We start from the raw sequence: 23,996 nt of genomic DNA, 5'->3' as shown, positions 1-23,996 counted from the left end.
AAACCCCAGCTCTGGGCCTAAAAGTTAAATCCAGATATGTTATATATTTATTCAAGGCAGCAATTGGCCAGGAAACGACTATAAAACACACATTTTGAATAAAGGAGGGAGATTTATGGTGCTTTTGTGAATCTGAGTCATATCTCTCTGCCTCCCCCAGGCCAGGATCCCTTAATCACTAACATACCCCCAGCTTGTACACTCGGTGGGCACAGAATTGCTTCCTTCTGGCCTCGTCCCAGTTAAAGATGTGACGGGGATTGCGCTGCTTTATCTGACAGTAAGTAAATGAATTGCCGATTCATTCCGAGCTGAGATGGGGGCTGTTTTTTTCCTGGGGAAGAAAAAATGTGGGGTCCTTTCATATGTATCTTTGATCAGTCAGAACTTGACAAATTATTTTCCTAGGAATTTCTCTATCCTTAATGCCACAGGGAAAAAATGGATTTACTCTAAAAGAATAGCTTTTATGTTTCAGAAATTAGAGCAAGGTAGAAGCTTTCCTCAGGTCTCTCGGTGTGTGTGTGTGTCTCTCTTTCTCTCTGGCTGCTTCTCTCCTTCCAACTGCATTGTTCTCCAGAGAAACGAATTGGGGAGGACACAGGAAGGGAAAAGCCACCGGTACTCGACTTCTGGCTGGTACGGTGATGTGAACTGTGTGAAACAACAGGAAGGCAGGGTTTCCCTGCCTATGCCACGGGTAGTGAGAGAGCAAAATGAAAGCTTCTGCCCCGTATTCCCTTGTGATCACTGGATTTTTCTTCTTCGGATGCTTATTTTTAAGGGCAAACTTGTTAACCTGAAGAATACCTGACTTGTGACTCAGCAGAGTTCAATAGCACCCCCTTCCTCTTGGCCACGTCACTTACCTGAAGGCCAGCAGATCTCCAAGTGGTTTCATAGCAAAGTTCTTATCAGCTTTAGTGCAGCCTTAAAGAAAATAGTTGACAGTATCCATGGCTCAGGGCTGCCAAGTACAGTTGGGCAGGCTGAGCACTGCACAATGCTGAGAGGCACCATCAGATGGACCAGCCGTGTGGATGATGTGCTTGAGGGCTATGCCGTGAGCAACCTGCACACCTATGGATGGTGGCAGCTTTGAAAGGGGTAAGGGGAAGCCTGAAGATTCGTGATTAAAATAAAGAGACAATCTTGGGACCCCAGATGTAAGGCACTAAATTTTGTTAAAGGCTAGACTGAATGAGCACTAGCAGTTTCTGTCTGTTTCACCACTCAACATGAATATAAATTGGTGTTGTCTCTATGGAAAATGGAGCAGAGACTCCTTAAAAAATTAAAGCTAAAATATCCTGCGATCCAACCATTCCACTGCTAGACACCAGCCCAAAGGCTATGAAAAGGCTAATATGAAAAAATATATGCCCCCTCTCTTCACAGCAGTGTTATTCTCAATGGCCAAGATGCGGAACCAACCTAAATGCCCATCGACAGATGAGTGGATAAAGGAATCGTGGTACGTGTACTCAGTGGAATACTACTCAGCTGTGAAAAATGAAACCATGCCCTTTGGGACAATATAGATGGATCTTGAGGTGATGATGCTAAGCAGAATAAATCAGAAATTGAAAATTACTGGATGGTTCGCTTATTTGTGGAATATACATCTCTAAGGAACACAAACTGGCAAAGCCCAACAAAAATAACTCTTAGACTCTGTGAAGAACATGGTGGTGACCAGTGGGGACGGAGAAGGGGGTGACAGGTAGAGGAGGGGGCAGTGGCCCTGGAGCTGTGGTGGAGAACAAGTAAAGCTATATGCACACACTGAGGTGTGAAACTGTTCTCCCCAAATTAAAGTTTTGTCAATGAATGGCAAACCAATAAAAGTTGATTAAAAAAAGAAGAAATGCCACCGGTAGCAGCAGTCTCAGGCAGGTCTGAGAGTTCCAACCTATCTGAGTCCAACTGAATTATGCCCTGACCCCAAATTCCTATATAGAAACCCTAACCCCCAGTACAACTGTATGGGGGGGGGCCTTTAAGGCGACAACAAGGGTTAAATAAGGTCATAATGGTGGGCCTGATCCTGTTGGGCTGGTGTCCATACAAGAAGAGACAGGAGATCAGTGTGCCCCTCCATCCTGGGACCCCATGCCGGCCCCTCTCTGCCTCCCTCCATGTGCACAGAGGAAAGGCCCCTTTGGGCAAGGATGCAGAGCAAAGGGGGCAGGTCCCCTGCCAGCCAGGACCCCACGCCGAAGACCCCTTAATCTTACACCTCCAGCCTCCAGAGCTGCGAGGAAAGCACCTGCTGTTGAAGCCTCAATGATCTTTCTAATGCTCTGCCCGTGGGGGTCAGACTTACCCGCCAGCCCCCACGGAGCCTCAAGCCACTTCCTCGCCTAAGTCCCTCACTGCGTACCTGAGTGTCCGTCACTGCATCTCCGGTGGACCGACCCCTGGCTGACACAGCGACTTGTATGACTTACACACACGGGTGCATGTCCTGCCTTTGAAGGTAAATGGGTGCCCGGACCCCAGGGGATGAGAAGTCACGCAGAGCAGCCCCAACCCCCCGAAAGCCTGTTAGCTGATGCCAGACTCCCGAGCCAAGACCAGCAGAACCTGGTCCCCTGCAGGCTGCTCGGTTGACTTACAGGCTCCTGAGCAGAAACAAAGGTTTCTGGAGCCTGCGCTGTGGTCCTGTGGCTGGCGGCTGTGCACTGTGAAGGTGGCTACGTCGGGGTGGATGCCCGAGGTGGCCTGTCACGAGCAGGCTCTGAACTGCCCCCTTCACTCTGTGGTTAGAGGTGGGGGAGGAATAGAGCAGACAGGGGTGAGCTGCCGGCCCAGGGCCTGCAGGCAGACGCCAACGGGCTGCTGAGTCATCTATTAGTTCATTCGGGACCTAGCTGGGGTGAAAATACAAGCAAACAAGCCCACGGTGTTCCTGCCCTCACACACCTCCCCCATCCCGAGAGAAGACCCACAGTCAGAGAAGCAAGAAGGCAGGTATGGTGGACGATAAGGGGGTAGGGAAATAAGGGGGCTCTCCTGCCTTGTCTTGGGGACACACAGTCTCCCAAGGGAGACATGGAGGCACTGACACCCGTTGGTACCTGCAGAGGGGACTGGGGCCCTGCTGAATACATTCCATAGACGACTCAGCCCAGGCCTGCAGGGAGATCCTGTCACCCCGACTTTACAAAGGTGAGCACCAGGGCCTTGGCGGGGTGACCCAGACCGAGGAGCCAACAGGCCTTGCCCTCTTGAGTCGGCCAGCCGCCACCCAGTCACAACATCCACTTTCCAGAGACTGGAGCAACCAGGACACGCCACCTGCAGGCGCTGAACACTGGCCTGCACACCCTGCGCCCAAATGTGCGCCCTGTCGGCTCCCACGTTCTGCTCTATCCCCGGGCCGCAGGCTTGGATCTGCCCTTCACACACACAGAGAGCTCAGCAGTGGTCAAGCCACTCACAAGCGGGGTGACCTTGGACATATCACCTAACTCTCTGCTTCCCCATCTATAGAACGGGGCTCAGATTATGCCCCCACCCCAGGGGTGGGGCCATATAATCACGCTGCTTGATCTGAGGACTGGCAACCGCCTGTGGTCAAAATGTGAACACCTCACGACTGTGCCTGCTACTGCCTGAAGTGTGGGGGACACCAGGCATCACCTCCGCCTGCACACCAGGCTGTCCCCCCAACACCGTTCTGAAAGCGGGGACCAAGTGTGCTGCTTTAACACACCTGGCTGGTTAAGTGATTGTAAATGTGTGTGTGCAGTGTGTGTGCTGAAGTGTTTGCACATGCGTTCGTGTTTGATGCACGTGTGCGCACACGTGGACATTGCGATTGTTACCGAGAGACGGATCCTCCAGCCCAGGACGGCCGCCTGACCCACAAAGGAGTAACTGACAAGCTGTACTCCCCAATGGGGGGATCAGAGCAAAGCGTCCAGGCACCCCTGTTTCTGCCATTAGCTGACAACTGACATTGCACCCAGTTCTGTCACTGACCAGGGAGGTCACCCCAGCGGACCCCGGCCCGTCCCTCCATCCTCGAGGTAGACAAGGCTGCCCCCTTCCTCACAAACTCCAGCAGCAAACTAGATTTTCCGTTACTAACTCGATCCCTAATGACAAGGAATCTTCATCACACAAAAAATGGAGCTCTCGCACCCTCTCCTGATTTATGAAATGTACTGTGACCATTTTTAGCGACTCCCCAGGATGGGAGCTGTTTGCCTGCTGGGGCCAGGGGTGTTGACCCAGACAGAATTCGTGAGATGTTCTTGTGAAAGAGTGAGACAGACTGTCTCGTGTCTCTGGGAAACTAGTTCAGAAGGTAGCTTTTTCCAAGTCAGCCTTTATTTTTCAAAACCCCACAAGAACGAACACCTATCTAGAGCGCTCAGAGTTCATTCAGCAAAACTTCACTGATCCAGTCTCCGCCGGGACAAGGAGGCGTTGACCTAGTTTCTCTCTGGTGCTTGAAGGCAGCATGGTCATTTCTTTATAATGGTCATTTCTTTATAATTAATTCACACTTCTCAGGAGTTCTTTGCTTGGGAAAGGTCATGGGGGGCCTGATTAAATGAATCATTTGTAATCAAGCTAACTGATCCTGTTTCCAGGGATTTGACCTATTTGATGGTTCTTGGAGGCATGAAAATGGTAAACACAGAGAAAAATCCCCGGCGTGCATTTACTCACCACTTCATGCCCACCCCACCCGTGCCCCCGTCTGAGTTGTATCGGACAAACGGGCAAATCCTGAATGCCTGGGGTTTTAAAAAATATCTGCTCCTTTGATGGTCCACGAGGTGGCTGCCACCAGGACCTCCCAAACACTTGCTTCCAGGAGTTAATTCAAAGAAAGAGACACCGAGGCTCGGGTGTTCACACAGCAGGACCCACGTCGGGTTTTGGCCAGTGAGGACGCCTGACGACGTCTCCATCCCAATGATGACACAAATTCAATTAAAGCAAATAACTCCATTCCAGGGACATGAGTGGTGCATAAACATTCACGTGTCACTTAACCCCAAGAGCATCTCCCATCCGAGCGTGGTCCCCATTAGCTCAGCTGGCCCGGCCTGGGGCGGGCCGCACACCAATGCGTGTGTGTAGTGACACGCTACGATGTTCGCACAAAGACGAACACGTTCCTCAGAATGCGTCCCCCTCGCTAAACAGCACGAGACTGTTTTCGGCTCCAAATCCGGCTGGCACAATGGGTCCCAAAGGCCCCTGAGGCCCGCGGGAGAAAGAAGACTGGGTGAAAAAGTCTCAGATGCAAGACATCTCCTTCCTACATGCCGCGCTAATTGCCCCTTGATGCAATCAGGAGAAAACACAGGGCGAGGAAAAAAGGGTATTCAAGCCCCTTGTACTTTTTAAAGCAGATGGTATTTATTAGGCATTAATTGGCACACAAATACACAGAACGAGTACTTAATTCTCACCCTCCCCCCCTTAGCAACATAAAAAGACATAATCGCATAAAGACACACACACACCAGCACACTCACACACGCTCACGTAATTGGACGTACTCAGCCTCACATATTACCCTGTTCTCTTTATTAGGGTCAGTTAAAAAAACATTTTTTTTAATCAAGAAAGCAAAGCACATTGAAAGAAAAAAAAAAAAAACAATGCAAACTTGGTTTTGAGTATCAATAAAATTAAAAGCTCTTGGCCAGCTCCCCTGCTGGATTCATTTCATGTCATTACTTAATTAGAATTCCTATTTATAAATAAATAGTACCAGTAAAATATTACATCTGAAGAACCCTGCAATAACATTTTACTTACACACTTTTTTTTAATACTGTTTTCTGCTTTCAATAACCACAGTTTGGGGGCGACGTTTGGCACTGGCGCGGTTTCTTGGGAGAGGACATCCCGCCTCTTCTGGAGAAACCGTGGACTTGGCTTTGCATCCAGATTGGGTCGTCCGCGCTGGAGGCTGGGAAGCTTGGGGCTGGCTTTGTGTTTTATCTGGAAGAATATTTATGTTGGCTTTTCCACAACTCTTGTCAGCACAGAGCTTGCTCCTTGCTTATCACAGTTCGGCCCGCGTGTAAACCAGGCTTTTTTAAGTTTTCAAAGCAAGCTTTCCGGTCGGGAAGCTATAGGCCACGTTTTAGCGACAGGCGGCTGGGGAGACACAGATCTGGGCCGACGGGAGGGCCGAGATAGGACGCCAGATGGGGTCCTGCCTTCTCCCGACTCCACTGCTCAGCGGGAGGCCCGGCGGAGCTGGGGACGGGGCTGGGAGGACAAGGTCCAAGACAGGCTGGGGCCCGACTCTTTTCCATAACATCACATGGTAGAGGTAGGTCATTTCTTCGTCAAGGGGAGGGTGGCAACTTTAGCTTCGGGGGTGTTGTCTTTGAGGGGGACCCCACAAGTACATGTTTGGAGACATACCTGCCTTAGGCCTCCCCCAAAATAAGGGACTGGGTCCCGTCAAGAAAATGAAAGGAAAAAAATATATTATTATTTATTATATAACAATGTCAACATTAACACCCAGACAGAGGAGACGGCAGCGACGCGTCAGGACAGGATACTCGACGGGGCGAGACTTGGTGGAGACAGACAGGAGTTGCTGGGGGGCTCTGGCGGAGGCGTGGACGCGGCCGGCCGGGGCGTGTGTGCAGCCGCGGGTGGGCGGCGCGCATCTTTTTCTGCTTTTTTCAGTTTTGAGACAAATCGGCAAAGTCACATTTTTCGAATTGTGATTTCAAGCTACTGATCAGATCAGTGTCGGGCACGAGCGTCTCGTCCGTGGGGCTCTCGGCTGCTGTCTCTCTCCCTCTCGCTCGCGCGTGAATGTCTGTGAGGAAGCAGCCCTGGCTTTAGCTGTTTTCGCTCCACTCTGGCACCATGCCGACGCCGTGCACCGGGTGGTACTGGTGCGGGGACAGGGTCCTTGGCACGCCGTGAGAGTACAGGAACTCCGAGGGCTGAAGGCCACCAGGCGACTGGAGGCCAGTCTGGGGCCCGCACTGCCTGACCACAGGCTGGTGGGCCACGGAGGTCTGGTGCTGGAACATCCCCTCTCCGAGCTGCGGGGAGCCGTGGTTCGCCATGCCGGCCAGCCGGGGCACCAGGGGCCCCGAGGTGAAGTGGGCGGAGAAGTGCTGGTAGGGCAGCCTGTCCATGGGCTGCACGGTGGTGACGGTGCAGCTGCCGTAGGAGGGCATGGCCGGCCACGTGTTGCAGCTGATGTCCTCCAGGCTGGGCACCGGCTCGCTGGGCGGCGGCGCGGAGCTGGCGTACATGCACGCCTGCCGCTGGGCCGACTCTGTCCTGTAGGAGGCGCTCAGGCCCTGCTGCGGCGGGTAGCTGGGGCGGTAGAAGGGGTCGTCTTCGCTGGGCGATGTCTCCATGTAGGGCTTCTTGTAGGGATGGTCTGTGGTGGAACATTCTTCATCTGCGGAGACAGGAGAGAGAACCGTGAGGCCCAGAGCAGAAAGCCCACAGGGGAAGGCCGAGACAGTCACGGTGGCCACAGAACTGCAGAAGGAAGCCTGGGAGGGTGTTAGTGCCAACCGCCATTCTGCTAAGAAGGGGTGGACTGTCTCGGGCAAGACGACGGGCCATGGGCGTCTAGGCCATGACCTTCAGTTGCTTCGTCTGTGAAGTGGAAAGGCAGTAGTGAGAGCACTTTCCTTTCGACAAAGAAAAGTGTTGACAATGACGTGGGAAAACAAAGAGGAAGCCCTTGGCCCAGAATCGGTACCAGGAAACAATCCTTATCTTCCCGCCTCCCCGGCATGTGAACTCCTTGAAGGCAAGACATTGTCTGACTGACCCATCCCCACGTTCCCAGGATGAGGTATGTACCTATCGATGAAAACAACAATAGCATCAATGATGTCAATAGAAGCAAACACAGAGAGTGCTTAATCCGCCTCCGGCTCTTCTAGCATTCTCCAGAAGGGAACCCTTTACGTCTTCACAACAACATTTTGAAGTGGGTTCTATGATGAAGCCCATTTTACAGAGCAGAGAAAGGAGACGCAGAGGAGTTAACACAGCTGCCCAAGGGCTGAACAGTGGAGCTGGGCTCGGAATCTAAGGGACTCCTACAAAGTCCCTGCTCTTCCACACCATGCTCGACAGAGAAGACGTGTAATAAACACTTGTGCAACCGTGGAAGGATGAACGGGCAAAGGACAAACACAAATGAGAGCTCAAACAAATCCCCAAATCCTCTCCTGCTGCCTTAGTGATGCCGGTTGACCCCTGCGGAGTCAGCACAAATTAACACGCCATTCCCCCCCCCCCGCTGAACAAGCCAATCCCATCTGTAGGCGCTAGTTATTCCCCCGTCTCTGACAAAGAGTCTTCCTGCACCGCTTGGGAGTCACTGATTCCTTTGGGAACGAACGGAAGTGCTAGACTCTAGAAAAAATACAAGGGCACCCTAAAATCCAGACCCCCGGTTTAAGAAGGCTAACCTTGTCTGGGTTTGTATCTGCCTCGTCCAGCGAACATCTGTGTGACGCCAGTGGGGCTGCCACCCTCGCATTTCACCACTTCTGAATCCGAGATGGTAATTCGTAGCTCACTAGGCAGCTACGAGGGAAAGGCACTCGAGGGGGCCGCTCTCCCCGCAGCCCTCAGCACGGGAGACGCCACCTGTCATCTCACAGCAGACCTGACCCAGGGTCACCACCTCCAGGGGTGCAGTCCTTGGGAATTCCTACCAAGGGGTCAACCTCAACACAGATCCTTGCCTTGGCTGTGATTTCACCCCCTAAACTAGAGCTGTTTTTCTCCTCATCTTCCAATCTCTTTCTAATCCATAAATGTTAAAAAAAAAAAAATATCTTTGTCTTTGGGTGGGTGAAGAATAATGAAACTCGGGACATTCTCGCAACCCACTGTGATGGCCAGTGGTGGGAGGGCAGCACGAGGGTCTAGCCAGCGAGGAAATGTAACTAGCACTGAATCCTCCTCTGCGACCTTACTCTGACTCACAGTAACTCCTCAAGGAGGTTGATTTCATGCCTGACTCACAGAGACCGAGGCTTGGAGAAGTGACCTTCCTGAAGTCGCACAGCTAGGAGAAGCAGCGGCTGGAATCCAGACAAGGAGACAAGGTCTCCTTACTTTGCCTGCACACCTTCCGACTGTCCAGGCTTCTGGCATCAGAAGTCCTCACTTAACGCAATCCACTGCTGCTTGGAAACAGCTGCTTTCAGTGAGACAACAACGTATACTAAAACCAATCTGACCATTGGCTAGACGACATAAACAAGAGTTAAAGTCCTTTGGCATATTTCTGGTCACGAAGATATCATCAAACTTCTCAATAAAGACCCAAAACAATTCTAATATCAAACAATCATTTTCAGTCAGTTTTTCTCCAACCCGCTATCCAGCTCAGGGTCACCGGCTGCCGGGGCTCAGGGTGCATGTTGGACTCAACCGTGGAGAGGACACGCTTCCAACACGGGCGTATCACATCCACCCCACCCCAGGAGGGAGGGAGGTAGCACTTTATGATTCAGAGGCGGTGCTCGTCTATAAAACCTCAAGTCAGTCATTCACCCCCCAATAAATCCTTGTCTTTGGGCTGGATTATCAAACAGCTCCCCGACTGGGGTAGGGCAGGTTGGGTTTGGATTCCCCCAAACACCTCCACTGGCATCAACGTCCAAGTGACACCCACAGGTAAGTCAAAAATCTCCCCAAACAAAATGCCTCTACGCTAGGCATTCACCACTTAACAGCAGGCACATTTAACATTCGCTGGAGTCTTTCTGGGACACATCTGGGCCCCATAGGACATCCAAACATTGATCCCAAAAACAAAAGTGAAAGAGTCATTCTTCCAGGTGTTCTGCCTCCATCATGCCAACCATGCAGATGTTTGAAGACGTCCAGATGAGCCGGTGGCCACATTCCTTTACCTTTCAGCTGGTGCCTTTCTGGCATCTTGAAAACATTGCCACACTCTTCGATTTTCGCCCGCGCCAGCCACCTCCTCCCTAAATGCCTGCCCTCCACACTTCCCTCCAGCCCCCAGATCCATAAATCTGAATGTTTCCATTGTTGCTGGAATTGTAACCTTTGGGTTTTCCATTTAACCAGGGCGTTCCCCTTTTCAATAATAGAAAGCACAGCCGCAGGGTACCCTTGGCAAGAGAAAAAAAACAAAGCAAACGAACCCTTCCCGACTTTCTGATCCCCTTCCAGATTTGTTACAGTGAAAAAGGAAGAATAATATGAAAAAGGCCGGAGCCCATTTTGGAAAATCGTAAAATTACACATTCCAGTCTTTAATACCCCAAAGATCTGATGCAAAGTCCTCAGAAAGTCCGAAGTTGGCTTATTGATGAAAGCAAGTCCTTGCATTCTCACATTCCTCCCAGGCCTCATCACGTTGTAAAGAAATTCCAAAGCCAGAATCCAAATTTCAGGTCAGTCGTGATAAATGCCTTGGACGTAATCTCGGTGTTTATTTTGGTTTTGGTGGGGTTTCTTTCTTTTTATTGGGAACCCGATAACTGATCAACAGCAGAGACCTCCCGGCCAAGTCACGTTCACCTCCTGTGCCTGGGTAGGGCAACAGTCAAATGTCAAGTCTTCCATGAGATGCGTCCACGACTTCCTCTTGGGATGCCGCACGTTTAGCAGGGGTCTCCATCCCCACTGGCGTGAGCCCGGCTGAGTCTCCTGGACAATAGTGATGCGCTTCCTGATTCTGACCACTGATGACAGCAGAACCCTGGTCTCCAGCATTGTTCTAGATGCTGTGGGTTCTGGACCACACGGCCTGAATGAGGAATCCAGAACCCAGATTTTAGGGCCTCTACCTGTCACGGGTATGATTCTGAGCAAACCACTGGCCCATTCCAGTCTCAGGTCTTTACTACCTGGGGGTGACACTTGAATTCCTTGTAGGAATAAGATCACGACACGTGGCTCTAGCTTCTGTCTAGCCTCCTTGCACGCTGAAGGACTATGAGAGTCCTCCAATTATTGAAGGTGTTTTGGCGGAGTTGCTTTCAAATCACTAATGCCATTGAGCAAAGAGCATCACCAGTCCCAAATGGCTTATTTCCCTTAGTGACTGAGTTCCCGTTGAAAGACCGATGTGAAGTCTTCTGGGACAGACACCCCTGAGGCACTACAGTGAGTGGCCACTCCCCATTTAGTGACTCTCAGGAAGCCGGAAGTGGAAGTGTAACTCTAGGTCTTCTGACTCACAAAACAGTGCTCCTTCTGACGGCTGACCCCAGCCTTTCAGCTTTCATGAAATCCATTGTGTTCAAATATAAAAAGGTGGTCACCTTGACCCAGATGGATGGATGGGTGGGTGGGTGGATGGATGGATGGAAAGACAGATGGACTGATGGATGCATAACTGCATGGATAGATGGGTGGGTGGGTGGATGGTGGGTGGATGGATGGATGGATGGATGTATGGATGGATGGATGGATGGAAGAATGGATGGATTTTTTGGATATAGGGATTTTTTTAGTGTACCCAGGTTGTTAGTTCTTAGTGATACTGTGGGGAAGATCCTTGACTGGGAACCAAGACTTCCACTCACATCTCTCAGCTGCTCTCTGAAATCATTCAATTTATTCAATTGTTCATCACCTGTCTCCCCCAGTGAGAACCCAAGTTGCAGGGGTGCAGGGACCTTGGCCATTCTGCTGCCCCTGCTCCCAAGCACCCACACAGTGCAGCACATGGGAAGTGCGCTAGCAGGCACTGGGTGAGGACACCCCAATCTGCCCACCACCACCACACAGTCCTGGGGTGCTAACCCAACCTCCTCAGCGTCTGTTGGCAAAATGGCGGCAGGCATCTCCCCAGGTGCAACAACTGTGGAGGATCCCGAGGAGAAAGGGTGCAGCTTCAAGGCAAGATCCCTGCAAAGTCCTCTCTGATATCCAAATGCCCTTCCCCTCCCACCACTGACTTCCCTCCGAATATCAAGTCAGCAGTGGCTTCACTGCAGTCTTGACTTGGACTGCCTGTGGTTTCTAACGTCGGGGGCTGGGGGGTGGTGAGGTCTGTCAGGGCAGGAGGGAAAAGAAAGACAGACAAGTGGTCTCCCAGGCCCCGAGTCCTGGATTTGATTGAATGGCGTTGATAAAAGACCTTCCCGGCTTTTCGGCTCAATCCATCGGGAGAGATAGTTTGGAGACAGCTGGGTCCAAACACAAGGGAGCCCTCTGGCCTGCTGGCCCTTTGACATTTCTTTGCGCCTGCCTGCTGGGCTTGTTGGAAAGGAGACAGACAATGAGGGGAAGTTAGATAGCGAGGCCGCAGGGGCCGGGGGCAAGCCACCCAAGGACTTATCACTTCACGGGAATCCCAAACTGGAAGGAAACCTTGCTGATTCCTTATCACTCTACAATGGAGGCTGGTGATGAATTGCTTTCTGTTGTCTCTGAAGCAGGCAAGACAGACGGAGCACAGCTAGAAGGTTCCCTGTCACTGGGAGCTCCCTTTTGGGGGTAAAGGGAGGAGAGAAGGCCAGAGCTTTCTGGGACGATGGAAGGAGTCCCACGGGGTGTCCACTTCATGCACCTCGAGAGCACAGACTCACGGTGAGCTGGGGGCGGGCCTGCTGACTGGCTGAGTGACTTTGGGCAAGTGACTCAGCTTCTCTGAGCCTTGGTGTCCACATGCATAAAAAGACGATTCTGAGTTTGTTATCTCTAACCAGCCATTAAGTCCTGATCCCCCCACATTTCAGTTCCTCCCCCTACATCTGGCCTGAACCTCCATCATCTCACATGGGCAACAGGCGCTCCACAGAGCACTGAGGGTGCACCCAGTCCCCCGTTATCACAGCACAGCAGTGGCTTCAAAACAACCGCCTCCTCTGTCACCACAGGTTAAGCCCACTCTAGCAGAGGTCCTCACTGCGACTTGCCCGGCCGACACTGGGCAAGCTGAGGCCTCATCTCCCACCCCTCTGCCCTCCATCTGGGCTGCAGTCACCCCAGCTTTTGCACCCTCCCGGTGGGAACAGGTTCCCCATCTTCTGAAGGGCCTCACACCTGCTTGTCTCTTCCCACGGACACCCACTCCTCACCTGCTCTCCACAGAGCTCTGCTTTGCTTCTTCCCTGACACCCACCTTCTTCCACCCAATGCCCCACCTCGACGCACTTCACCTGGCTGAGAAGCGTCCCATCATGAGCCTAATCAGTGATGTATGAGTCAAGAGACCCAGTCTGCTTGCAACCCGGGGCCAGGTCGCTTGGGACCAGGACAGAGGCTCTAAAACTTTCCTTGAGCACATTTCTGTACCAGGCACTATTTTAGGGGTGCCTGATGTCATTGCATCCCATTTCCTCTTATAACAACCCTGCAAAATCCCTACTGGCAGAAAAGGCAGTTGAGGCCGAGAACGCTAAGTCACATGCTCAGGGCTGCAGAGCCGGAAAGCGTCCCAGCTGCAGTGACGAGCCACGGGCCAGCCGACGCCTCCAGCTCTCCAGCGGCGGCCACCTCAAGTTGACCCTGCGCTCCCTGGAGGACCCCGCCCCGCAGCCCGGAGCGCGATGCTCACGTCACGTAAAGAGCATCATCAGAGCATCATCAGCCCAATTCCCAGCGGCCGGCCCGGCCACCAGGAGCTCCCGTGCCAGATGCTGCCGTAAATAGTCAACCCCCCCAAAAAAAGCGCCTTGATTCTCTGTGACTTCTTCCTCCCCTTCTTTTGGTCTGGCCTTAATTTAATCGACAGAGCAGCCTAACTCAAACCCGGTGCACGTCCCATCAGCACTCCAGGCGCAGACCCCGTTTCAGGAGCAGACCCCAGCGGAGACGGCTGTGGAGTTTATAGCTGAGAAGCAAAGGTTATGGAGGCGGAACAGCGAGGTGGCTCAGGCAGGCAGAGTCTGCAGACTAGACTGGGTTCAAATTCCACCTTCAAGAACCACTTCAGTCTACCTTTGGGGCCTCAGTTTCCCCATTTGGGAAGTGGGTTAATAATAGTACCCACCGACTCGTGCTCCTGCCTGCACTGTGGTGTGGACGCTGGGCAGCAGGCCCTTAAATAGAATATGCAACAGACTCCCCGAGCTGGGGCCTGTGCTCCAGGGGACTCTCTGAACCCTGTGCTGGGGCCCGGAGAGGCAGGCGTGCCTGCAGGCATCTGGTCGCCAGCCCATCTGGCAGCAGACGTGCCGGGAGTCGGGCCAGGGGGCCTGCGGGATGATACTGTTCAGGTCTTCGAGATCCAGGAGCTCGGATGGGCTTCAGGTAAGTGTGGAATCTCAGCCTCACCCCGCCCAGCCCCCAGCCTGGACCTATGGCAGCTGCTCTCCCCTCAAAACACAAGGCTGGTGAGTGCGTTACTCTCCTTACGTAACCCAGCTCCAGACAGCTGCCTGGCATCATTTGCACTGTTCTTGTGAGTGAGGATTTTTGTTTTTTAAGACGATCCAGGCACTGGGCGCTGGACTTCCTAAGGCATGCTGGCTACTGCGGCTGCAAGTTCCAGCAGCTACTCTGAAGATCGACTTGGGGGCTCTGGAGCCAAACAGGGGCTGCTTACTGAGGGAGCCCAGTGCTGTGCTCCACCCAGGACCAGCAGATCTTTATGACAGCTTCACGTCAAACCCATGAAACAGGTTCCACCAGGAACCCAGAACTACAGATTTTTTTCTTAATGAGGCTTAAGAGGTTTAAGTCACTCACCCTAATCACAAAACTTTGCCAAAAGCAAAGGTAGGATTCGTCCCAATGGTCTGATTCTGACCACTGGTGTCCACATGTGGCTACATGGTCCCAATCCGTCTTCTCGAGCCTTCACTCAGATGAGCAACCTTCTCTTCAATCCCTCCAGGAACTTGCTTTCTTAAGTAACACCAGCCCCACCGGCCAGCATCACTGCCATTCCCCAGGCACTCTAGGGAACTCGGCCACATTTACAAAGTGGGAAACTGAGGCACAGAGAGGCTAGGACACCTGCCCGAGGTCACACAAGAAGCTGGTGGCAGAGTTGAGACTCGAACCTGTGTTTCTCCAGCCCCAGTGTGCCCATCTGCAGCTCCACCAAGTGACTATTCCAGCAAGCTGAACCAACTACAGTGCCCATGCCAACTACACCAGCCACGCCAGCCACGCCAACCACGCCAATTCTGCCTTAGGAAACAACCCAGCAGAGTGGGGAACAGAACAGGCAGATTGAAATCCACTGCTGAGGGGAGCAGCAGGAGAGACAGGAGAGGTCTGCTGCGCCGTGTGGGTCAGCCCTTAACCCTCACCTCTTTGGGCTCAGATGACTCAGGAAAAAAAATCACCCATTTCACATTTGGCAAAGGAAACTACAGAACCAAGAAGTGTGGATGCAAAGGAGAGAAAATCAGTTGTGATTTTTTGTTTTGTGAGTGTGTTGATCTGAAAAGGGAAAAGGAGGTTCCCTGCAGCGTGGCTTGTAATACTCCCGGGGACGCTGGGAGCAGCCTTGCCGAGGGTGACCAAGAGGGTGAGCTCCACGTCACCCTCTTCAGCAGCTACAAAGAAAGAGGCAGCTTTGGTTCAAGGAAAGATCTCTAAAATGTGTTCTAACATTAAAAAAAATGGAAGAGGGCCTCCCGGGTGGTGCAAAGGGTTAAGTCTCAGTGCTATGAAACTATCGCCAGCCACCGCAGCCTGAGTTCGAGCCCCAGCCAGGGGGCTAACCCATATAGTGCAGCAGCAGACATTTCCTGTCTCCCCGCTGCTCCCCTCAGCAGTCTATTTCAGTAGATCTGTCTGATTTGCCCCCCACTCTGTCTCTGGTGAATCCTCCCTCACACACCACTGCACCTCTGGCCTACACCCCAGCTCTTGGGGTGCACCCCAAGAGCTATTTTATTTTAATAAATAAAATAAATCTTTTAAAAAATGCAAGTTGCAAAATGCATTCAGCATATCAACTGTTCAAAGTACCAAGAAGACTATTTGTATATACACGTGTGTGTGTGTGTACATGTGTGCAGATGAATAATATAGGTCTGGACTGCATTTCAAATAAGTTTTCCCCAAAGAAAGGGCTAGAATAAGGCAAAGACACGTCAAAGGAGCCTTTAGTTGCACCAGCATGGTTTGAATGGCTCAGAATCTCTATGTGGTTTGGTTTTGCTTACTTTTCTAAAATAACTAAATATAAGGTGCATGGGTTTTGTTTGTTTGTTTTTGGTTTTTGTTTTTGTTTTTGTTTTTGTTTTTTTTTTGCGAAGAAGGAAGAAGCGGAGAGGAGAACCAGGCAGATGGTCCACTCACCTTTCCTCTTGGTGCAATGGTAGATCTGGCCGTGCTCCTGGGGCAGCGGGTACGGGTTGGGCGGGGGCAGGAGGTCCTGGGAGGGACCGGACACGCCGTTCTCACACTGGTACTGGGAGCCCAAGTTGGATGATGTGGACAGAGCCCGGGGCTCGCTGCTGAAAGGACTGTGGTTGGAGGCCACTTTTTGTCTCACTGTGCTCCTGGGCACCACAGGATATTCTTTACTGAAAGAGACAAGATGGGAAAGAACTTTGGCCAGTGCCCCGGTATTCTCCCTGGTCCAAGCATCCCCCAAGAAAGTCACAGAGTGAGAAAGGAAGGGGTCTCTGATGAACAAGGCAATCCAGCTATGCTCAAGGAGATTGTAAGCCACAGAGACATATTTAGGCACTAACTTTTCACGCCTTATACATCAGGTGAGTAGCTATGGGCGTGTGTAGGAAGGTAAATCAACACTCCCAGTAAAGAACCCCTCTTAACGATCAATAACCCCATATGCATTTTGAAATATTTCGGCTCATTCTACATGTCTTTAAATTTCTTAATTCAAAACGTAGAAGAGGGCCTCCCTGGTGGCACAGCGGTTGAGTGCTGTGTTGCAAAGCTGCCCGCAGCCTCTGCAGCGCCGGTTCCATCTCCAGCCGCCGGGCGAGGGTCCCACATGGCGCACAGACCTCTCCTGCCGCCCGCTGCTCCCCTCAGCAGTGTACTTCGTCAGTCTGCCTGTTCTGTTCCCCACTCTGGCTCTGGTGAATTCTCTCACCCTCCCATGCTTCTGACTATACCCAGTGCTTGTATAAATAAATAAATAAATAAATAAATAAATAAATAAATAAATAAAAATGTAGAAGAACTGAGCTATCACTGAGGCTTAACTTCTAGGTCACCATCTTTAATAAGTGGCTCAAGCCCTTGCCTGAGACTAGCCACGCATGGTAGCTGACCACCTAAGAGAGCTAGGTGTGCTCCTAGGTTAACTGGTTAGTTTGCTGCTGGTGCCTTAGAATTTCCTTTTGAGCTTCTACACTTGTCACGCTGACATAAAACTTCTCCAAGCCTTGGTTTGCCCAACTGTAAAATGGGAATAATAGAAGTCCAAAGGGTTGTTGAGAGAAGAAATGAGGTCATAGATGTGAAAGACTCAGAACACACTTGGTACATGGTAAGTGTTCAAAAAATGGCAACTCTTGGCCTCTTGTCATTGTTTTTGGGGGACAGTGTAGAGAGTGAGAGAAGGGGACGAGAGAAAGGGATAGAAGGAAGAGCAAGGACAAAGGAAATAGGGATCTGGCCACGGGCTCTAAGCAGGTCCCTTCTTATCACTCAGTCACTGGTGACTGAGCGTCAGCCTTCCTGAGGCTGGGCTGTCACACAGGGAAACTGGATGTAACAAAATTCAATGGCACCATATGCACGGCCGCCCCCAAAGTGCCCAAAATCTGGCCCCTCACGCTTGTGATCGTTGCCTCCACATTGCACACCACGGATGCTTATCTCCTCCCTCACAAGAGCTGGGAAACACCAACAGCAGCCTCTCCTGAGAAGGAGCCCCAGGGAAGGAGCCCCAGGTGGGTGGGAGACAGACAACCCTGAGGGTTCACAAAGAGGCTGAGAGGAAGGGGCTCAAAGATAAAAGGGAGGCTTGGGAGAAACATCGAGTGTGTAAGAAGAGAAGGGTCTGACCCATAGCATTCCCACATCCATTAAGGTAAGGGGGCTGCCAACATTTGGGATGGGGAGAGGAAATCTTGGACAGGAGGGTAGCTGCTGCGGTGTGAGCTGATGGGAGGTGATCTGGCACATTCTCTCCGGAAGGCAATTTGAGCGCTATCATTTTTTTTTAATACAATCATACGTCCTCATATGTCCTCCTTGAGGGTTAAATCAACTTGATAGAGCTAAACAATGAAGTATTCTGTATCTTTAAAAAGGAACATGGAGGCTGTAAATGCAGAAATCTGTGGAAGATCAATTAACAGGAGCTGAATTGTGAAATGGTTATTAGTGGGTCTCACCAGGAGTTGCAATTATGGGAAAACTTTTAGGTCAAATAGTAATAACAACAAAAACGACAACGAAGATGATGATGGTGATGCATCAGAGCCCGAGGAGTTTGGAGGGCTAGACCATAAACAAAGGAAATGTTTCCAGCCTCCTGGAGTGACACGTGACCTCTCTGGGGTCTCCACCCTCCCACATGGTACAGAAGGAAACAGAGCTGAGGGCCACGGGGGAAGGCCTGCTGGGATGAACAGCAAATCAAATGGAAGATTCTGAAAGCTCCCCCCAACCTGCATTTCCCCCGACAGGGGTCCATGCAGGTGAAAGGGAGAGAAGAGCATTTGAATCTGAGGCCAAGTCATCTCTGCATCCAGGGAAAAGCGAATACTTGCGGAGAAACGTCCATCCTTCACCCAGCTCCCAGCAGCGCGCCTTCCGCCCTGCTACACACCCAGCCCAGCACCCCGTGAGCTCAGGGAAGGCAGGTCACCCAGCCAAGTCTGAGCATCCTCATCTGTAAATTGGGGGGACTATGGAGAAACCACAGCTGTCTGCCCTGCATCCCCCAGATACCTTCCCTTTCCTACATCACCCCCAGACACTGATGTCTTCCAAGGGACCTAAGGAGCATTGTGTAATGGAAACAACGAAGGTGTCAGATTCAGGAGCGTGTGCTCTCTGCCAAAGCTGCCATCCCCGTGCTGTGTGATCTCGGACATGGCACTCAACTTCTCTGAGCCTCAGGCGCCTCACATGATCGTTGAAAATACCCACTGACCTGCTCTAGAAAATTCCTGGCACTGAGTCAAAACCTTTACAAAATGTTTTTTCTGCCTTTACAAAGTGATCTGTGCTTCCAGCCCTTTCAGCTTCCCGGGAGGAAGCAGTTTCATGAGCCTGTCTCCTTAACTTGAAGGGTTTAACTTTGGGGGCAACTTAGGGACATAAACTTAGACTTCTAAAATGACACCTTGGTTTTGACTATCTTGCAATGAAATGCAGTATTTCTGTGGTGGGTGCATAGTGGAGCGCAGTTATATTATCGGCTCTCGTGGCATCTGTGCAAAGAGGACCTCAGCGCCATTCTGGAGGCGGGCCAGTCCCGAGATGCCAGTCATGCCTGTCAATGCCCCCACGACTTCACAGTCAATGTAGTGGGAGATCTGCCCATAGATCTTGTCCCCAGGGCCTGTATAAAGTGCACAGACACGATGTCACCACTTTAAAAAGACTCAGATATCGGGCCTCCCCTGGTGGCGCAGCGGTTGAGCTCTGGGCTGCGAGGCTGCCCGCAGCCTCTGCAGTGCCAGTTCATTTCCAGGCCACCGGCGAGGGTCCCACAAAATAAAAAAGGCTCAGACATCTCTGTTATATTATAACCACTTTCCTTTGCAATTGATGCACTTTTGAGCTGCTACACTTGACTTTCCGCATTTAATCATATTATTCTGAGACGTACTCCATTGGCTTTCCCAGGCTGCCACAGAACCACGGGCACCGAGCAGGTTAAGAATCCCTCCTCAGGGCCTCCCTGGTGGCTGAAGGAGCTAAGCACAACACTGTGAAGCTATACACAGCCACTGCAGCACAAGTTCAATCCCCGGATCAGGGAGCTGACCACGTGGTGCAGCAGACCTCTCCTGTTTCACCCACTGCTCCCCTCAGCAGTGTATTTCAGTCAGTCTGCCTGTTCTGCTCCCCACTCTGTCTCTGGTGAATCCTCTCACTCACCCCCCACACCTCTGGCCTGTACCCCAGCATGCATAAATAAATAAATCCTAAAAAAAAAAAAAAAGAATCCCTCCCGATAAGAACTCACAGCAGCAAACTTAGCTGTGATTTTCACCAGGACCCAGAAGCAACGATTACTAAATGACTTTACCTCGTTACGTTTTTGTAAAGTTTTTAGCCACACATGTTAAATCTCACTCTGAGCAGTGATGACTGTGCAATGACGTACCTGTGGGCCTAACGAGGTTCCTCTAACCCACGTAGAATAAACACTTACCTGTTCCAGGGTCCACCTGACATCACCGCACAGAAGAGCAGGCTGCACCTCACGTGTTTTGAAGGGGCCTGTGTGGACCCACCTCTTCCTTCTGTGGCCCTGGGAAGTAGGGATCGGTCTTGCCCCCATTTTCCAGATTAGGAAACTGAGGCCCAGGCAGAGGGAGCCACTTGGGGGTCACAGACCCCCCAACACCCAAGCCTCTTCTAGATAGCCCCTAATTCCGTCTTTCAATCTCAACAACACAGCAGGCTTTTTCAGGGAGCACAGAGTTGGGAGACTCATCTCCCACCCTCGGGGATGCGAGAACCTGGGGCCCTGCCTTTGTCTGTCATGCAAAAGGACATCGGGGTGGCCAGGCAGGGGACCGGGGCATGTGCCAAGATTCCATGAGGCAGCAGAGCCCCCCCCCTCCAGACAAGGGTCCCCTCGCCCAGCCCCGTGGTGGCGAGTGCCATCCCTGGCCAGCGCGGGGGCCGCCACTCCGCTCTCCCCCTGGGGCCGGGAGGCCGAACAGAATGAAATTAGCTTTAAAGCTCCCATTTTGTGGGTCAAGCTACGTAATGGAAAGAAAAGAAGGAGCAAAAGCATGAGCATAATAAAACACCATGAAAGCTGCCACGGCTTGCTGTCAGCTCTCTAGGCGGCGCGGCTCGCCCACGGGGCTGTCAGCTCCGATAGGGAAGGTCAAAGCTTTTCGTTTTATATTCTTCACGGGGAGGGTTATTTTTTTTTTTTAATTAAAGAAAATAACTCCCAAAAAATGTTGGCGGAGGGAATTTACGAGAGAATGTATCGATGGACTCCACGGAATTCTCCCGCCCGGCCCTGCCAAGTTGCAAAATGACTCTTTGGAAAGGCCAAATCCTGTTTTTGATTACGAACCCTCACAGAAGTGGGAAAGTCCTATTATCCCAATAACCACTTGTCCCGCACAGCTGGTTCCTCTCCGAGGAGCTGGAGGCCTCGCGCCCACTGTCAGTCCCGCCTGGATCACTCCTGCCGCTGGGGGGACCCGGCCCCCCCATCACACAGGTGTGAAAACAGGCACGCGGGGGTCTGAAGGGACTTCGCCGGCGCGCGGTGGGGAAGGGAAGAAAATGCCCCGGTCTCGATGGGGGGGTTCACTGGGCGCGTGGACACGCTCAAGACACGCCCGCGCCGCGAGCAGGTCGGCCGTTCCCCGGCTCACCTGGAGAGCTGGAGAGCACCCTGAGGAACCCAGGCACCGGGGAATCAATCAGTGGGAGTGAAAAGGCCCTGGTGCCTCTGGGAGGGGCACGATCCCCTGTCCCAGCACCATCCTCAGCCTCCTCCTCCTCCTCATCTCCCTCCCTGTCCCCGCCCCCCTGTCCCTACCCACCCTCCTCCTGCCCCCGCTCTGCACACATCTCCTGGCGCCGCACCCGCTGGCCTGGGGGGCTTCCATGCTGTCCCTCACCTGATGCTCACGGGCCCCTCACTTCCTGTGGTGACAGTCACTGCAGAGATCCAGAAATGGAGGCTCAGCGAGGCTGAGCATCTCGCCCCAGATCACACAGCTCTGGGCGGGCAGACTTGGGAACAGGAGCGGGTGCAGCATCCCGCGACAGGGGAGCTGGCGCTGGCGACGCCGGGCAGCAGCGAGATGGCCCTTTCCGTCTGCCCACCCCACTGCCGGGCACGTCGGGGGCCCCAGGCCCGAGGCCCACGCTCCGCTCACGGCTGCTCGGGGGTGCGCTCAGACGCCAGGGCAGGGGTCCCCGGGACCTCAGCAAACCCGGGGTGGGGGAGCCCCAGACCCGCCCGCCTCCCCGCCGGGCCCCTCTCACACTCTGTTCCACGTGAGGAGGCCGTGAATGACGCCATTGTCGCCAGGTCTGGGTCGTAAAAACCTTACAAGGGAATATTGAAACCCGCGGCCAAACTGCACGCAGCCCGCGCCAGCTAACGAACCCCAGCACCCCCGGCCAGGTTTCCACCGCAGCCCCTGAATCGGCCTTTTCACGGGAGCAGGTGGCAGGGTGCTGGGGCGGGGGCTGGCCTCGCTGTCCCCTGGCGATGCTCCTCCACTTCTGGCCGGTTCTTTCAAACCACCAAAGCGGGGCTCTGGGGCAAGGCGGGGTGGGGGGGGCGGCAGCGTAAAATCCCGGCTCTGGGGGAGCAAAGGCCTCCTCCGGCTTGCACTTTCATCTGTGATGAAAATTTTCAGAGGGGTGCCAAAGCCTCCACAGAGCACAGGCAATTTATTTCGAATACACGAAATAAATTAAATAAATTTAATTCAACTTGTGCATGCGCAGGGCTGGGGCCCGCTCCGCATAGGTGGGATCCGCTCAGGGCGGTTCATAAATAACCATCCTCGCCTTCATGTCTACCCAGTGCTTTGCAATCATTTTATTTGCTGCACACACCACACCAGCCAGCCCGAGAAGAGCCCAGTGGTGCTGGCAGGCCCACCCAGCCGCGAGGACAGGGTCCAAGAAGAAGTTACACGCATACCCCACCGCTGATTGAACCCGACTGCATGGGTTTAGCGGGTGTGGGGAGAACCAAGAAACAAAGCTACCTTCCTCTCCACCCTGAGCACCCACCTGCATGCCAGCTGTGGCTTGAGATCTTGGGGCTTGCTCCTAAATCTCTAGGTAATTTACCATCAGACGAGTCATTTGGAATTGAGGTGTGTGCTTGCCCCCTGCTCCAGCACCCAGCCGCCCCTGCTCCAGCACCCAGCTGTCCCGGCTCCAGCACCCAGCCACCACTGCTCCAGCACCCAGCCGCCCTAGCTCCAGCAGCACCCAGCCATCCTTGCTCCAGCAGCACCCAGCCACCCCTGCTCCACCACCAGACACCCCAGCTCCAGCACCCAGCCACCCCTGCTCCAGCACCCAGCCACCCACCCCTGCGTGGTGCTGGCAGGCGTCTTCCTGTCTCCCAGTCTCCATCGCCTCTCCCTGCCGCTTGGTGCCACAAAATAACACGAGGACCGAAAGGTTTGCCCAATATTTGGGAACTGATCTTTCTCAATAAAAACCAACTTATATGTGACTTTACACTTTGAAGCAGAAGGTTTGATCTTGCAAAGATTTCAAGTGGCCGATCACTGCCCCCCCATCCCATCCAGCAAATATTAACTATTTAGAGTCTGCCCATTTTTCTAGGCAGAGATTCATCCTGTATTTGCTACTCGAAACAGGTCTGTGACTTAACAAAAAGGTTTTGAGCAGCACTACAGAGGCGGCCCTGGAATCCTGGGGAGAAGTCCTGGGCCAGCTGAGTGACTGATTCAGGACGCTGCCCTTTGCCTCAGTTTCTCCATTTTCAGAATGGGAATAAGCAGCGCCAGGTCACAGCACAGCTGGGCGCCTCCATGCATGCACTGATGGGAAGCTGTCGCTCAAAAAGCACATGCAAACTCAGTCTCTGGTGGTCTCCTGGAAACAGCGCCTCAAATGTGCTGCCAGGCACCTATTCTGAATTGCAGAGCTTAAGATTTCAGGTCAGTCCAATGAAACTTACATTCAGCACGTCTTTTGTTTTAGCAGCGTGGGGTGTTTTTATATAGGGGGTGGAAGGGGGAGGTGGCAAGAAGCACTCTGAGTTAGGGTCCCAGGCCTTCCGGAAGCTGGGAGGCTAGAAGGACTGGGACTAACTGATCTTTCTCCAACTGCTTCCAGTACTCAAGGGACATCGGGGGGGCGGGGGGGGCTTGGTCAAGCAGAAGGAAGTCAAGGACCTCCCAAGTCACCCCATGGCAAAGTCACCCCGACTAACC

At 52.6% G+C, this 23,996-nt stretch overlaps 1 protein-coding gene across 1 annotated transcript in view; it reads right to left on the bottom strand.

Moving 5' to 3' along the window:
* Positions 1–6,721: 6,721 nt before the first annotated feature.
* The window catches only part of TBX5 (T-box transcription factor 5), a 42,177-nt gene continuing 24,902 nt past the window's right edge, over positions 6,722–23,996 (bottom strand). Inside the window, exons 8-9 of the mRNA XM_037511532.2 lie at positions 16,231–16,457; positions 6,722–7,414 (exon numbers count right to left, since the gene is read on the bottom strand). Of these exons, the coding sequence (XP_037367429.1) occupies positions 6,837–7,414; positions 16,231–16,457 (805 nt within the window). The 3' untranslated portion in view covers positions 6,722–6,836. The remainder of the gene's footprint in view (positions 7,415–16,230; positions 16,458–23,996) is intronic.

The sequence above is a fragment of the Talpa occidentalis genome, unplaced genomic scaffold, assembly GCF_014898055.3.
Source record: "Talpa occidentalis isolate TD23 unplaced genomic scaffold, MPIMG_talOcc4v2.1 talOcc4.14, whole genome shotgun sequence".
NCBI classification, from domain to species: Eukaryota; Metazoa; Chordata; class Mammalia; order Eulipotyphla; family Talpidae; genus Talpa; species Talpa occidentalis.
This window is presented reverse-complemented; position numbering and strand designations above follow the sequence as displayed.